General features: G+C 43.6%; 1 protein-coding gene across 1 annotated transcript in view; it reads left to right on the top strand.

Annotated features, from left to right (window-relative positions):
• Nucleotides 1-14,344, top strand: part of CHUK (component of inhibitor of nuclear factor kappa B kinase complex) — a gene marked incomplete at both ends in the record, with an annotated part of 31,222 nt that overhangs the window by 4,580 nt on the left and 12,298 nt on the right. The window contains 9 exons of the mRNA XM_082002579.1: nt 611-680; nt 4,161-4,249; nt 4,952-5,041; nt 5,685-5,809; nt 7,361-7,468; nt 9,016-9,151; nt 10,183-10,377; nt 10,764-10,866; nt 13,181-13,304. Of these exons, the coding sequence (XP_081858705.1) occupies nt 611-680; nt 4,161-4,249; nt 4,952-5,041; nt 5,685-5,809; nt 7,361-7,468; nt 9,016-9,151; nt 10,183-10,377; nt 10,764-10,866; nt 13,181-13,304 (1,040 nt within the window). The remainder of the gene's footprint in view (nt 1-610; nt 681-4,160; nt 4,250-4,951; nt 5,042-5,684; nt 5,810-7,360; nt 7,469-9,015; nt 9,152-10,182; nt 10,378-10,763; nt 10,867-13,180; nt 13,305-14,344) is intronic.

Below are 14,344 nucleotides of genomic sequence, written 5' to 3' on the forward strand. Positions count from 1 at the left end.
GCAGCTTGTTCAGATTAAAGCAGCAATTGCTTTGGGCCAGCTGGGCTGTTTGAGCTGCAGTGATCTTCTCCTCTGTGGCCCACACTGAATTTAGGAGTTAACCTGTCGGTTTCCCTTCACATCCTTTTATCAGTGACCTGTGTTTGAATGCCAAGGGCATATCCGTTCCTTTTCCTGTTTGTCACTCGGTGTATTTTCCTCACTGGAGAGTTGTTCTTCCAAGCAGCAGTCCTGCTTCGGGTATTTGGGGTGTTCCCGAATCTCATCAAGCCAAACTTGAGCAGATTCCAGGAGCCTCAGGATCCCTGTTGCCTGCAGCTGTATGGTCCTGCCTGCGTCTCTTGCCTGTTTGCTTTCTGATGGCTTTCATGCTTTTGCGGTATTATTCTAGCAGTCCAAATCTTCTTTTCAACCCCATCACTGTGCAATGAATTTTCATTTTGCTTGAGTTGTTTTCCTCCATGCTTTTACTTCACAAAGCCAACTACCTCATTCAACTAGAGTTATATTTGAGCTGTGCTGTTTTCTGTGTCGTGTCAGCAGGAGATGGAAAACATTTTCACTCTTAACTGTTGCACTGTGGGTCTAAACATCTTTTTCTTTGTTGTAGTTGCTAAACAAACCGGAAAACTGCTGTGGACTTAAGGAAAGTCAAATACTTTCTCTGCTTAGTGACATTGGTACGTAGTCTATTGCCTTTCTTATGTTTTGGTTTTTGGGGTGTTTTTTTATTATGTGTAACGGCATTTTGCTTTTTCAGCTGACCCTGAAAAGGGGACTAACAAGAACAGGGGGTTAAAACGAATCGGGTTTCTATTCCAGAGGAAGGACTTGGTATCCCTGCTGATTACCAAGGCAAGAAGCTTGAACTATGATGTGTCTGTGGAATGGGATTGGAAAAGCCCATGTAGTACTCAGTTGCAGGTAACTGTGACCTTCATGTTTTGTTTTGTTAAGGTCACAGTTTTCCGTTCAAACCCCGTTTCTGTTCACGGCTCTGGAGATGCCAAATTGCATGTCACTTGAAGGAATGTAACTTTTACAAGTGAGAAGTGACAAAGTTACCCTGTGGCTTCACTGTGTAGGGTTTGCTTAGTAGGAGGGAAATTATGTTTGTTTAGTGTGACAGTACAGTGGAAATGATAAAGTGGAGCAGAGCTGAGAGCAAGATAGGTAAGAGCATAGCAGACGAGGAAGTCAGCCATGCCGTGGCTAGTCCAGCAACCTTCTGGCTAATGATTTGCTCTTAACTGAGGGTTAATTAGGTAGGTGATCCCAAAATAAGTGCACCTAAATGTTGAGAAGCTTCTCATTTTGGAAGGGTAATTCTGGTGCTCTGCATTAGAGTTGTGGCTATAGCACAGCGATGGAGATCATTGTCTCCTATACTCAGCACTGGGGAGACCATATCTGGATACAGTTGTCTACATCTGGCCCCAAGTTCCAGAGGGATGTGAAGATCCTGGCAACGTCCTGCAAAGGCTGCCCAGGGCCTGGAGCATCCCACGCACCAGGAGATGGGATTGTTGGGTGTGACTGCAGGGAGGCTGAGGAGGGTCTGAGAGCAGCCTGTGGCTACAGAAAGGGCAGGTGCAAAGGTTGTAGATGGGACCAAACTGTACTTGGTGAGCAGCTTGACAAGGCAGCCCTGTGTTGCACCATGGGAGGCTGAAGTGCGAGGTTGGCGAAGAAACCTCCTTTCTCACCAACACTGCTGTTGTGCTGTGCATGGCCCTAGGGAAGGTCCCAAGGCAGCCTACAGGGAGGCAGAGTGATGACAAGATGAGAATTAGCCAGACATCAACTTGATCTGCGTTACGGACGGTGTGTGATACTATTTGGATTTCAGATTCTACAGTTTGGAAAGGGAGCAGGCAGCAAATCCATACAGGATGGGACTAATCCAAGGTGACAGCACTGCACATAGAGAACAATTTAATCTGATACCTTTGGCTGCCTGCTTTAAAGCCATTTCACAAGGCTGTAGTAATGTGTGAAAATCATTCTGTGACACAAACTTGATGGTATCCAGAAGCATTTAATCAAATATCTCATTTTTCAGACTGTTGAGCTTTAGCTTGCTTGATGCCAAATTCCTGACCACTGAGAGCACTGTAAGAAAATAAAAGATGAGAGATGTCAAACTGGCCTTCTTGTCCATCCAGAAGCACCCAGCTTCTTGGATACTCTGGGGGGGACAAGTCATCTGATTGAGGGTGATGCCTACAGATGGTTTCTCTAGCAAGTAGGCTTTGCAGGAGAGCTCCTCAGTAGACTTCGTTGGTTTTTTAGTTCTCTTAAGGATAACCTGTTTCTACTTGCAGGAGTGGAGCTAGTTTTGTCATGAGAAAGCATTTTGGATGTATTGGCCTGGGCTTCTGTCCTTTCAGTGCTCAGAGGGCTTGCAGTTGAGATCCCAAAATAAAGCACAACTCTGCATTCCTTCATCTTTGTTCCCCTTCCACCTGTGGAATGGGGACGGTTGTCTTCATAAGTTGAATGTCTTTGGCAAAGATTTGGAAATGCAGTGGAGAATAAATGCAAGTCAGAAGCTGTTAAATGTATAAATGACTGGTATATCAGCGAAAGTTGGGGACTTTTTCCCTGATGGGGGCAAGTGTTTGAATGGTGGACAAGGCATGTTTGTTGAACATTTATCTTAAAATAATCCCGTAAAGAGTTTACAGTCATAGCTGGTTAGAAGTAGGCTTTACACAATGTGCAGTCAGAATATCTTTTGCATAGGAAAATTTAAAATACCCCATGATGGAGATGAGAAAATACAATACGTGCCTTGGGCCTTTCATGGGACCTTCTATTTTATTTCCGCTTGCACGTCTCCAAGATTGAAAATCATGACTTAAAAAAAGTTGTCTTTTGCTGTTTTGCCTGTGCCTATGTCCTGTAGCAGACACCTGCTTGATAATCTTTTATTTAGCAGCCAGGATTGTTACTTGGGTGGACCAGTCGTGAATTTTCCCCTTCCCGCAGGCAGTTTTTATTAGTGGCTCCATGGTCCCCTCAAGGCAGTTCAAGTGTGGACTCTTGCCACAAGGCAAAATTCAGCTCTTTGCCTATTCCCTCCCCTATTGCAGCCACTCCTGTACCCAGGCAAGGAGCAGGTTCCGGAAACCAGCCTGGCTAAAACCTGATTATTTTTTTCTTGGTAGTTTCCTGATGGATTGATCCCAGGATCAAGCCGATCATGCAGTGCCATAAATGTTTGTGCTGCCATGGAAATTGCATCTGGGAAAAGAGGGTTTGGGAACCTGTGTTCCTTCTGGTGACAGCCCTCACGCAGATTGGCTTAAAAGCAATCACGGAAGTTCATTTTTAGCGGTGGGAGTGACAGGAGTGGTGCTACTTGGAACACACCAGTCCCCCACCAGCAGAGGGGAACCCTTGAGCCCCTAAATTCAGTGTTGCTAACACTGACCAGGGCATTGGTGGGGGCACCTTGGTCAACTGCTCCACACAGCGTTAACCAGAGGCTTCCCAGGAATCACTTTGTAGCTCCAGCCGTGCTTCTGCTTCATCACAGCTGGATGGTCCCTTCCCTGATGGGGTGGTTTGCATTGTGGTGCTTTGGCAGTAGTGGAAGTTTACTAGGAGCTCTATAAGCCACTATTTGGTAGTAGTTTTAGGTCAAAGGGAAACTCAACTTGTTTCATTTGCTTAATTAATTTCAGTGCTTTCTTTCATCAGCATATTGCATAAAGTGCTTACATATATAAATAGGTCTTTTTGTTGTCCTGTGTTAATTTACCAAGATTTTAAGCTAGAGGACATGCAGAGCTGTTTCAAGCTGCCTGCACATTTTGGAGACCTGTTTTGCTTGTCTGCGTGCTGTGGTTCATTTTGTAACTCTACAGTTTGAAAAGAATTCAGGTGCCTTATCTCTTGCCTGCAAGGCAAGAGAGATGACTGCGGTTATGCCACGAGGTCTGAACTCTGCAGGAACCTCCATTTCTGCAGAGCAGAGGAACAGAGCTAGTTCAGTCCTAGCATAAATCTGACAAATCTTTTAAGTCAATACTTCTTAATGGTGCTTTAAAATGAAAATTTATTGATGTCAACCCCAAAGTCAGGCATATTAGGTTTTTATCAGATGTATCTCTAATCAATGTGAGTTTATTTTCGATTAAACACATGTCTTTCAGGGTCTGGTATCCAGTATTTGCATGAAAACAGAATTATACACAGAGACTTAAAGCCTGAAAATATTGTTCTTCAGGATGAAGGTGGGAAGGTAAGTCAGGTGGCTTCTGTCAGTTGTGTTCCCACTGTCATTTCTGGAAGTTGTCAGCAGCTTTGTCGTACCTAAGAGAAATAAAAGAGAACAAGTAGTCTGTGGCATTGAACTGGGCTGAAAACTCAAGTGTGAATATACTGAAAGTTTACATCTTCTTGAAGCCACAATTCCTATTTTGCTTATTCTTAAATCCTTGCCATTAAAAACAAACAACTTTTGCTTCCATTCAAGAACACTGCCTGCAACAGAATATGAGTGGTATGAGATTGTAGTGTATCCTTGTGTTTGTGGCCTTGAGGGCTGCGTGTAAAATCAAGCTCATTCAGAGAGTCAGCCTAATGAATTTCTTAGTGAAAATTGTTTTCTCTGTTGTTACTCTTCAAACGAGCAACTTTCAATTCCAAAATAAAAAGCTAGATATTCTATTTGGCCAAGCTGTAACTTACAAGCTGCTTTAAATAAAGTCTAGCCTAAGTTGAGATAGGTGGACAATGCCAGCTTATGTGGTGAAACAGCAAGCCTTAAGACTGTGTCACATGTCAAAACTTCACCATGGACTTTCTCCAGAATGTCCATTCCGGCTTTCCCATTCTTGAGTGTATGCTGTGGGTGTCACTGCATAGGTTTTGGGTTGTTTGGTGTTTGTTTTTTTTTTCCTCTGAATTTGCTCTTCTGATGAACTACTTAAACTGTCTACAGATTGTTCACAAAATAATAGACCTGGGATACGCAAAGGATCTGGATCAAGGAAGCTTATGCACTTCATTTGTTGGAACATTACAATATTTAGTAAGGCTTTTATTTTTTTCATGTATACAAGTGATGTGGTATTGCCACGTTTTATAGAATCACAGAAGTGTGTCAGAAGGGACCTACAGAAGTCCCTTGTCCAGCCTCCCACTTGCAGCAGGACTGTCACCAGCAGTAGGTCAGGGCAGCCATGCTGTGGGCCAGCCAAGCCCTGAGACCTCAAAAAATGGCGATTCTGCACCTTCCTGGGGACCTGTCTCAAGGGTATTCCCCCTCTCCAGGGAAAGAAGTATTTCCTCATGTCCAACCTGAACCTCCCAGATGGTGATCTGGGGCTGTTGCCCCTCATTGTATCACCTGTTGCTTCCAAGATGAGTTTGGCCCCATCTATCCCCTCTATCCCTTCCTGTGCCACCGTTGGGGGCTGCTCTCAGCTGCCCACCACTCCCACAACTTCCCCACAGCCAGACCCAACAAGCTCAGCTCCGTCCCATCTCCTCGTGGGTTGGGTGGTCCAGGCCCCAACCCACCAGGCAGCCTAAGTGGGGCCACATCAGGATCCCCATGCTGCTCTGGAACTGAGAGCCACACCTAGACACAGCTTTGTCTCTGCAGATACGCAAGAAAATAGATGACCTGAAATACCACTTTCGGTGTGGTTTTTTTTTGTGATCCTTTTTAGGCTCCAGAACTCTTTGAGAATAAATCCTACTCAGTTACTGTTGATTACTGGAGCTTTGGAACGATGGTGTTTGAATGCATTGCAGGATTTAGACCTTTCTTACATAATCTACAGCCGTTTACCTGGTAAGACACTTATTCTGCAAGAGGTGGTGCCAGGCAATAGGAAGAATAGCTACTGCATGTGGTGAGGTGACAGCATGAACCAGAATGACAAATTTGTTGTTACTTAGGTGCTGAGGCTGGTGGTCCACTAAGCTTTGCAGAAGCGATTGATACTTTAGTAAAATTGGGTATTTATACATATTGTAGTACATGCTTATGACATTATGTGGTAGCCTCTGGTAATTCCTTCAAGTGAAATTTGAATCAAAAAATATAATGATAAACCAGTCTGCGTATCAGTGTCAGAAAAATGTAATGGGAAGGAGCAATACAGTCCTTTGTTCACCTAGGCTGTGAAGTTACTTATTTTTAGCAATCAGTAACACACAGCAAGGCAGAGCATGTTTCGTGTAGTAAACACAGTTACACGTTTGTAAGTAACTTTACAAAAGTGATGACTGAAAGACTTTAACCTGCATAAGGAGGTTTCTGCTTGCTTTTTGAGGGCTAGAAGAAGAGGCAAAAATATATATTTTTATATTTCCACTTCTTACCTTTCAATACCAGGAGTGTATTGCTTGTTTTTTAAAAGAGTGATTACGCAACAGAAAAAATATGAAACTTGCTTTTCTGTTAGTGTTGAGATAGTAACAGGAGAAAAGGTAAATTTGAGATTTTGTGCAAGCATTAGCTTAAAAAAATTATTAACAAAAATTAATTTTAACCAATATGTTGCAATAGTTTCCCTTTTAACTGCAAATTCTTGGGATTTTATTATTTTAATAGTTCAGTATTTGTTGCATTTTTTCCAACATGAAAAACTTGATTTCCTAATGTAAGTAGTAGAAAACTAAAGAATAAATGAGGTTATAAACAGCTCTTCCTGATCCATAAAAGAAGGAAGAGAACAGCGCAGGCCACACACATGTAGCTTCCATTCCAGTTGGGGCTGCCTGGCACAGAGAGCAGGCTGGCAGCCTCCAGAAGCAAGAAGCACTCAGCTGCTGCACAGCTGACTGATGGCTGTCCCCTGTCCTGGGAGATCCTGCTGCTGCGGGAGCAGCTGAGCTCTCACAGGGCTCACACCACCACTAAGCAAGCCGAGGTGAGGCAACACTGAGGCAGAGTTGCTGGTGGTGCTTTCCTTGGTACTGGATCCAAAAGCATCCTGTGTTTCTGACGCTTACTAGATGCTTCACTCGGATTTTTTGTTTTGCCAGATGACTTGCAAATCTTACCTGTCTCATTAATGTGTGGAGGCTGATTTTTCTTGTTCAGGCTTGCTCTGTGGTCTGTGAATTGTTGCCTGTTGACCCTCTTCTTTGATGCTGTCCAGACCTCCTTGCAAGCAGGTGCAAGAATGTTTCCAGAGGCAGAGTTAATTGCAAGGGCTCCCTGCTTCCACTTGGAGTTATTCTGGGTGGATTGTTTGGAAATGTCATCTTTGTCCTGAAAGAAGAGTTTGTTTTCTAAAGCTGCTAGGCTGTGGCACTTTTTGCTGCTGCCAATATTCAATTGGCCCTTTACAAAAGTAACGTTGTCGGTATATCCACAAAGTACTTTATTTTCTAGGCATGAAAAGATCAAGAAGAAGGATCCAAAGCACATCTTTGCTTCTGAAGAGATGAATGGGGAGGTTCGCTTTAGTACCCATTTGCCACAGCCTCACAGCCTCTGTGGGTAAGTGTGTCTTGTCTTTTAAACCGAGGGCTCCTCCTCCTTTCTCCCAAGCACTGAGGGGTCCTCCTTCTTTCTCCCAAGCAGTACTTCAAGCTCCTGGCAAGCTACTGTTTGCTGTTAAGGAACAGCCTGTAGCCCCATGGTGCTTCTTTGATACTTTGGCCTCTCCAATGGCAGTTCACCCTGCAGTTTGTTGGATGATGGCAGTTCACCTTGCAGTATGAACTCTCTGACTGCTTTCCACCCATTCGCACAAGGCCACTGAGTAACATCTACCCTATAACTTGTTGGTGTTGAGTCTCATAAACCAAGTACTTGAGTTAGCTGCTCCATGAAAGCAGAAGCTTCTAGTACTCATGTTGGGAAAACTGCTGCAAGTCCGGCACAGGCCACAAAGATGGTCAGAGCCTGATGGTCAGAGCATACAAGGAGAGGCCCATGAAGCTGGGCTTCTTCAGTCTGGTGAAGAGAAGACAAAGGGGGATCTAACTTTGTCTTCTACTATCTGTTGGGGCGTTACAGATCTAGGCTCTTCTCAGAGGGGCAAAGTGAAAGGACAAAAGGCAACAGCAGAAGTTACAAGGGAAACAAAATTTAGGCACAGGAAAAAGGTTTCCCCATGCTAGTGATGTGTCCCTGGGACAGGGCCCTAAGCAGTGGGGGATCTCTGTCTGTGGAGACTTCCCAGACTCACTTGGACACAATCCTGAGCAGCCTGCTCTAGCTGCCAATGTGGCCCTGCTGTGAGCTGGAGTCAGACCAAAGACCTCCAGGAGATCTTTACCAAGTCAGAAGTCAGACTGTGATCATTTGTCACTTATTTAGCACTTGTGGCTTTAGATGTGCTCAGCAGTGCAGTGCAACTCATTGGCATTGGCAAATTTCTAGGAAAAGTACTGGAGTTGAGAATGAAATAAGTGGCTTTGTGCCAGTGCTTTGGGCTTTTTGCACTGTGTACTGTCTTTAAAAACCTTCTTGACAATAAACTTACATGTTTCTTGTGTGGATAAACATGGAGGAGAACCTTCCAGGCGGTTCTACAGCATGGGGATTGTTACTCTGCAGACAAGGCTTTGAAAATTATCCAATTTTATATGTATCACAGACAGGTTTTGGAGGAAAAAGAACCAAAAAACAATTCTCCCCTTTATCCATTTTGACACACCTTACTTGATGTGTCAAGATACTTTTGACTCAGTGAACAGGAGTCAGGAGAAGTGTAATGCAAGGTGTATTGGCGAGGTGTATGCTCTTGCTGAGGTCAGTGAAGACTATTGTTACAGTGGGGATGCTCTCTCTGTATGTGCCTTCCTGCCCTTCCAAGCTTTCCCTGCTGTTGGGATGAGCGACTGCAGCAAAATTGCTGTTCTTCACACATGTTCAGCAGATGTTGCACGCATACGGTCTCTAAACAAAGAGTTGTAACCTTATTGCTGTTGCGAGACTCTAGTTTCCTAAGTGTAGTAAGAGTGTTGTAGAATGTCCGAAGTGTCCTAAGAGTGTTGTAGAATGTCTGCCTTCTCTCTCTGATGGCCCTTCTGTTTCAGTTTAATTGTAGAACCGATGGAAAATTGGTTGCAACTGATGCTGAACTGGGATCCACAGCAGAGGGGTGGAGGTTTAGATCCTGAAACCAGTCGTCCAAAGTGTTTCCTAATAATGGATCACGTACTGAATTTGAAGGTGAGTGAGGGTTTTTACTGGGTTTAAAGGCCTACTGAACGCATCTCAGAGGAGAGAAAGTGTGTTCAGTGGAGTAAAGCTGCAGGATCATGAGGAATGTTTTTGTTGGTATCAGGAAGTGAGTGGATATACAGCCTGTCCAGTACATATCTGAAGGCAAAATATCAGCAGCAATATTAATCTCTAGCTTTACACTTGGAGTAGAAGAAGTAACAAGTCCCTCTGTTACTGTCTGTCATCTCAGAAAGGATTCACCAAGATAAAATAATGGTTTAATATTTGCTAATAACAGTTTTCCTGGACTCCACTACTGATGCTGTCACCTCCAGGTCCATGTACTATAGTAGTAGTATGCCTGTAGTAGAATAGAGATTACATTCACCTGACTCTTTACTTTCAAGTAATTATTAGAACTTTGCTGGAGTAAGATTAGCTGAGGCAAGCATGTGTAGAAGTGTCCTGGTTTCAGAGGATGATTTTTCTGATCTGGAAAGATTCCAAAGGAATTAAAGCCCGAAACACAACATATTGTCCCCATAATTGGAATTTGTCACAATATGTATATCGTGGTGTGGTTTAGGTCCTACAGTCTCTGCCCAGATAAAGTAAAACTAAAGAGAGAGCCATCAGAGCAGTGAGAAGACAAGAGCTGGTATGTAATTTGTACAGAGGGTTTAAAGAAAATGGGACTCCCTTTCTTCGGAGCAGTACTGGCCAGCATCAGAGACAACAATGCTCAAGATGGCCTTTATGCTACCTTGTCACCCTTCTTTTGATGTAATTAAGCTGTGGCATGGCCTGTGAAGGCTATTAGTAGATTTGATTGTAATTTTCTCTGGCATAAGTTAAAAGTTACAGGCCCAAGCTTTGAGTTTTATTATGTGGAACTTTACTGCTGAACTTGATTATTCTAGTCATTAAAACTTAAATGATGCTCTCACATGTTAATTGCTACATACTCCCTCCCAGGTGTTTATGTCCTTTGTCTTTGATAGCCAGTGACTTGTAGTCAACTTGTACTCTTTTTACAGATAGTACACATCCTAAATATGACCTCTGCCAAGATTGTTTCATTTCTCTTGCATCCTGAGGAAAGCCTTCATTCCCTTCAGATTCGTATTGAGTTTGAAACTGGAATAAGTACTGGAAATCAGGAACTGCTGTTGGAAACAGGGATTTGCCTGGACCCTCGGAAACCTGCTTCCCAGTGTGTTATTGATGGCGTAGTAAGAATGATTTTGTTTGCTTAGTGTCTTTCTCATTCTTAAGGAATTTAAAATCCCAGGGAAGATGAATTTATCTTCTCCCACTGGAGACAGTTTGCTCTGTAAGTGTAGTAACTCATAAGGTTACATTATTTCCTTTATCAGGTAGCGTAAGCAGACTCCTATAGTCTAAATATTTAGACTCCTCTGTCTAAATATTTAAATAAAGTAACTTGCTACCAAAGGGTCCTGTGTTTCTGTGGGATCTAGCAAAGTCATTTTTTTAAGGGACCTGATAAGAAGAGTGTCTGCCCACAATAATTAGTTCGTGATGTAACCAGGACCCTCTGGGGTAGTCGGAACTATGGGATTTCTCTTGTTTATGTTCTCTTTTGTTTTCTCACCAGAGAGGCTGGGATAGCTACATGGTCTATTTGTTTGATAAAAGCAAAACTGTCTACGATGGACCCTTTGCTTCACGGAGTCTGTCTGACTGTGTAAATTACATTGGTAAGTATGCGGGAGGACAGCTGGGAACTGAAAGCGCTGCTTCTCATGTAACATGAAAGTAGATTTGCCTTACAGATCTCTGTGTTATCTTGAAGGACACTCTCTAATTCAAAGAGGACCATTTAAGAACCTGGAGCAGACTAACAAAGTTTAATCTACAGTGTTGTATCTCCACATTTTGTAGATTTAACAGTTCAGAGAATTTATTGCCCGCCCTTTGGGAACTCTCCTATACAGCAACTTAGGAATTCATTTAAGGTTTTTGCCCTTGTATTAAATTCTGTGCGCTGAACAGCATCTACCCCACCTAAACACCTAAACCTCAGCATTGCTCTGCTTAAATGGAACCACGATGTGACTGAAGGCTTGGGAGGTAGTACGCGTAACCTAATCTTGCAGCCTTGAGAGGGAAACGTTTGGCTATGTCTGCACACTACATCCTGGAAAGAAGATTCTGACTTTGGGAGTGTGATTTCATTTGCACAGTCTTCTGCTCTACTAAAGGGTCTTGTCCCTTCACACCCCCAGGATGTTGCAGTGACATCATGCTGGGAAGTGTTTTGCAGAATTTGAGTGATAACCCACGTAGACATCCTTTGGTGGTACCAAGGGTTAGAGACCTTCTTATCCTGGGGTTTAGCATCTGTAGAAGTTGTCCACACAACCCTCCTTCTCTTCCCTGTGCACAATCAGGTTTCAGCTCCTTGCAGTTCTGTTTCCTGAGTCTGGGTGCTTGGGATGTTCATGAGCAGTTGCCCTCCTACAGCTCTCCTAGATTTATGCTTCTGAACCCCGTATTAGCATCCTGAGGATACAGATTACCTTTTTGCCCTGTACTGTCTGTGATAGTTGCGTTGCACCTGTGATCCACATCTCATGTCTTGCCTAAGTGGAAGAACAGGTCCTTCATTCTATGCTGCTGATCATTTACGCCCTGTGTGAGGAAACGCACCTTGCTCTGATTACAGAGCCAAGCCAGTGTGTTTGGCCATGTTCCACCAGTTGCAGAATTGCTGTCATTCCCCTGTGGAAGTTATGAGTTTGGGCTGGTCTTGAGAGACAGTTGGCAGAGGTTCAAAACCTGCACTCTTGTACTGTCTTCCCAACAGTTCTTAACTTTAATGATAATGTGTCCATAACTCCATAGCACTGATCCTGCTTCTGATCTCACCAAGCAGAGCCAAATGCCTGAGAAAGTCTGGGCCCCTCTTTCCTCTTGTGTTGTTAGGAGTAGAGCCTGGCTATTGCTGCATGGATACTAGTGGGATCTGCTCAGTAGGTCCCTCTTAGTTCTGATGCTGCTGCCTGGCCCTGGCATCATCAGTATACTTGTAGACCATGCATGAAAGCTGCTTCTCTGCTTACATCTTCTCTTACATGTCTCCTGAAATGACAGCAGTCATCTGCAGGACCTAATATACCTCTATGAATATATATATATATATATCTCTAGTATACCTGTATGAAGGACCTTGTATACCTCTGTGAAAGAAAAAATCATGTCAAGGGACAGGCGACATCCACTGGGATACTGCATGTAAAGGAAATGCCTTGTGACATACAGTTGCTGTTAGATAGCTTTATTTTCTTTGGCCTGCTCTGTGGAAGTTGTGCTGGTTTTCTCTGTTTCCTTTTACTGTAACTCAGGTTTGTTCTGATTTTTTTTTTTTTCCTCTGTTCTGGGCTATTTTATTCTGGTGAATATAATTGCATGGCATCGTTGTGCTGAATCTCTTGGAGCTAAGGCTTTTTACAACATGTTTATTGATATCCCAATGTACTGACAGTTCCCCGTCTCTAAAGGGGAACACGCCTAAGTCCTGTGTCTTTTCCCCTTAAACATCTGCATCAGGAATCTGGGAGGAAACGTACAAAAGATTTGAAGACATTTTCAGACGAAACACATCAGGACAGTGACCAATATGAATTGATTAACTGGGGCAATTAAATTTCCTTTGCTAGCTTGGGCAAGTGCTTTAGAGTTTTTGGATAAAATCATCCATGGGTCCTGCCTTGTGCCACATTTCATGCAGTGTGTCCCATGACTACTAGTGCCAATAGGCCAAAGTGCTCCAAGAAATCAGTACTCCTGTAGCTGTTGCCTGACTGGAGGCAGGCTGTCAAATACCTGGGGAGCCATAACGTGAAAAGCTTGTACTTGCTTGGGCAGCATCACATAAAAATTGAGCAGATCTTAGGTGGCTTCATTGCTTAGTTTTGGCACCTAAAGCAGGAATTAGGCATTTTGTAAGCACGAAAGTCCTTTTCTAGAGTTTCCTTTTCATTTGTGTACAATTGTGTTTCTTGCATTCAGTACAGGATAGTAAAATCCAGCTGCCAGTTCCTCAGCTGCGCAGGGTATGGGCAGAAGCAGTTCACTATGTGATTGGACTAAAAGAAGATTATAGCAGACTTTTCCAGGGCCAGAGAGCTGCCATGTAAGTCATTACTCCTCATTCAGAAGATTTGGTATTATGCAAATACAGAGACTGTCTGCATGGAAATATACATCTTGGGGACTTTTGGTTACCCAAAGTTTCACAGCTCTCTGCTGTTCTAGGCATTATAAAACATATTTGCACTAGGAGCTTATTCCACTCCAGGAATTTTACTGCATAGTGCCTGACGTTGATAATAACTGAAAAAACTTGAGCCTTGAATATAGTCACAGACTCACAGAATGGCTGAGGTTGACAGGGAGCTCTGGAAGTCATCCAGTCCAACCCCCCTGCTCAAGCAGGGTCAACTGTCCACATGCCTTTTAAATGTCTCCAAGGATGGAGACTCCACAGGCTCTCTGGGCAACCTGTGCCAGTTCTCAGTCACCCTTGCAGTAAAAAAGTGTTTCCTGATGTTCAGAGGGAACCTTCTGTGTTTCAATTTTTTGCCCATTGCCTCTGGTGCTGTCACTGGGCACCACTGAAAAGCACCTGGCTTTGTCCTCCATGTGCACCCACCCCTCAGGTATTTGTACATTTTGATCCCCACTCAGCCTTCTCTTCTCCAGGCTGAACATCCCTGGCTCTTTCAGCATTTCTTCATAGGAGACATATTCCAGTCCCTTAATATTCTTCATGGCCCTTCATTGGCCTTTCCCCAGTATGTCCATGTCTCTGGGGTATTGGGGAGCCCAGAACTGGACCCATGTGTGGCCCCACCAGCACTGAATAGAGAAGGATCACTTCCCTCAATCTGCTGGCAACATTCCTCCTAATGCAGCCCAGGATAGTTGTTTCACAACTGGCAGAATGAGTAGAACTGTTTTTTATATTTGTAGGGTTTTGTCCTGTGACAGTGTCACAGAATGGCCAGTGTCATATACCTCAAGTGATAAAAAAGGTGCTGGCATTCACCAGGGGCAACATGTACTACAGGACTCTGTAAATGCTAAGAAATATTCTGCACTGCAAAGACTGTCTAATTGAACTTGACAAAAAAAATGGGAAATGAGGAAGGGCTTTCTCTTTGCTGAGGACCT

Source organism: Phaethon aethereus (assembly GCF_964289735.1).
Source record: "Phaethon aethereus genome assembly, chromosome: 7".
NCBI lineage: Eukaryota > Metazoa > Chordata > Aves > Phaethontiformes > Phaethontidae > Phaethon > Phaethon aethereus.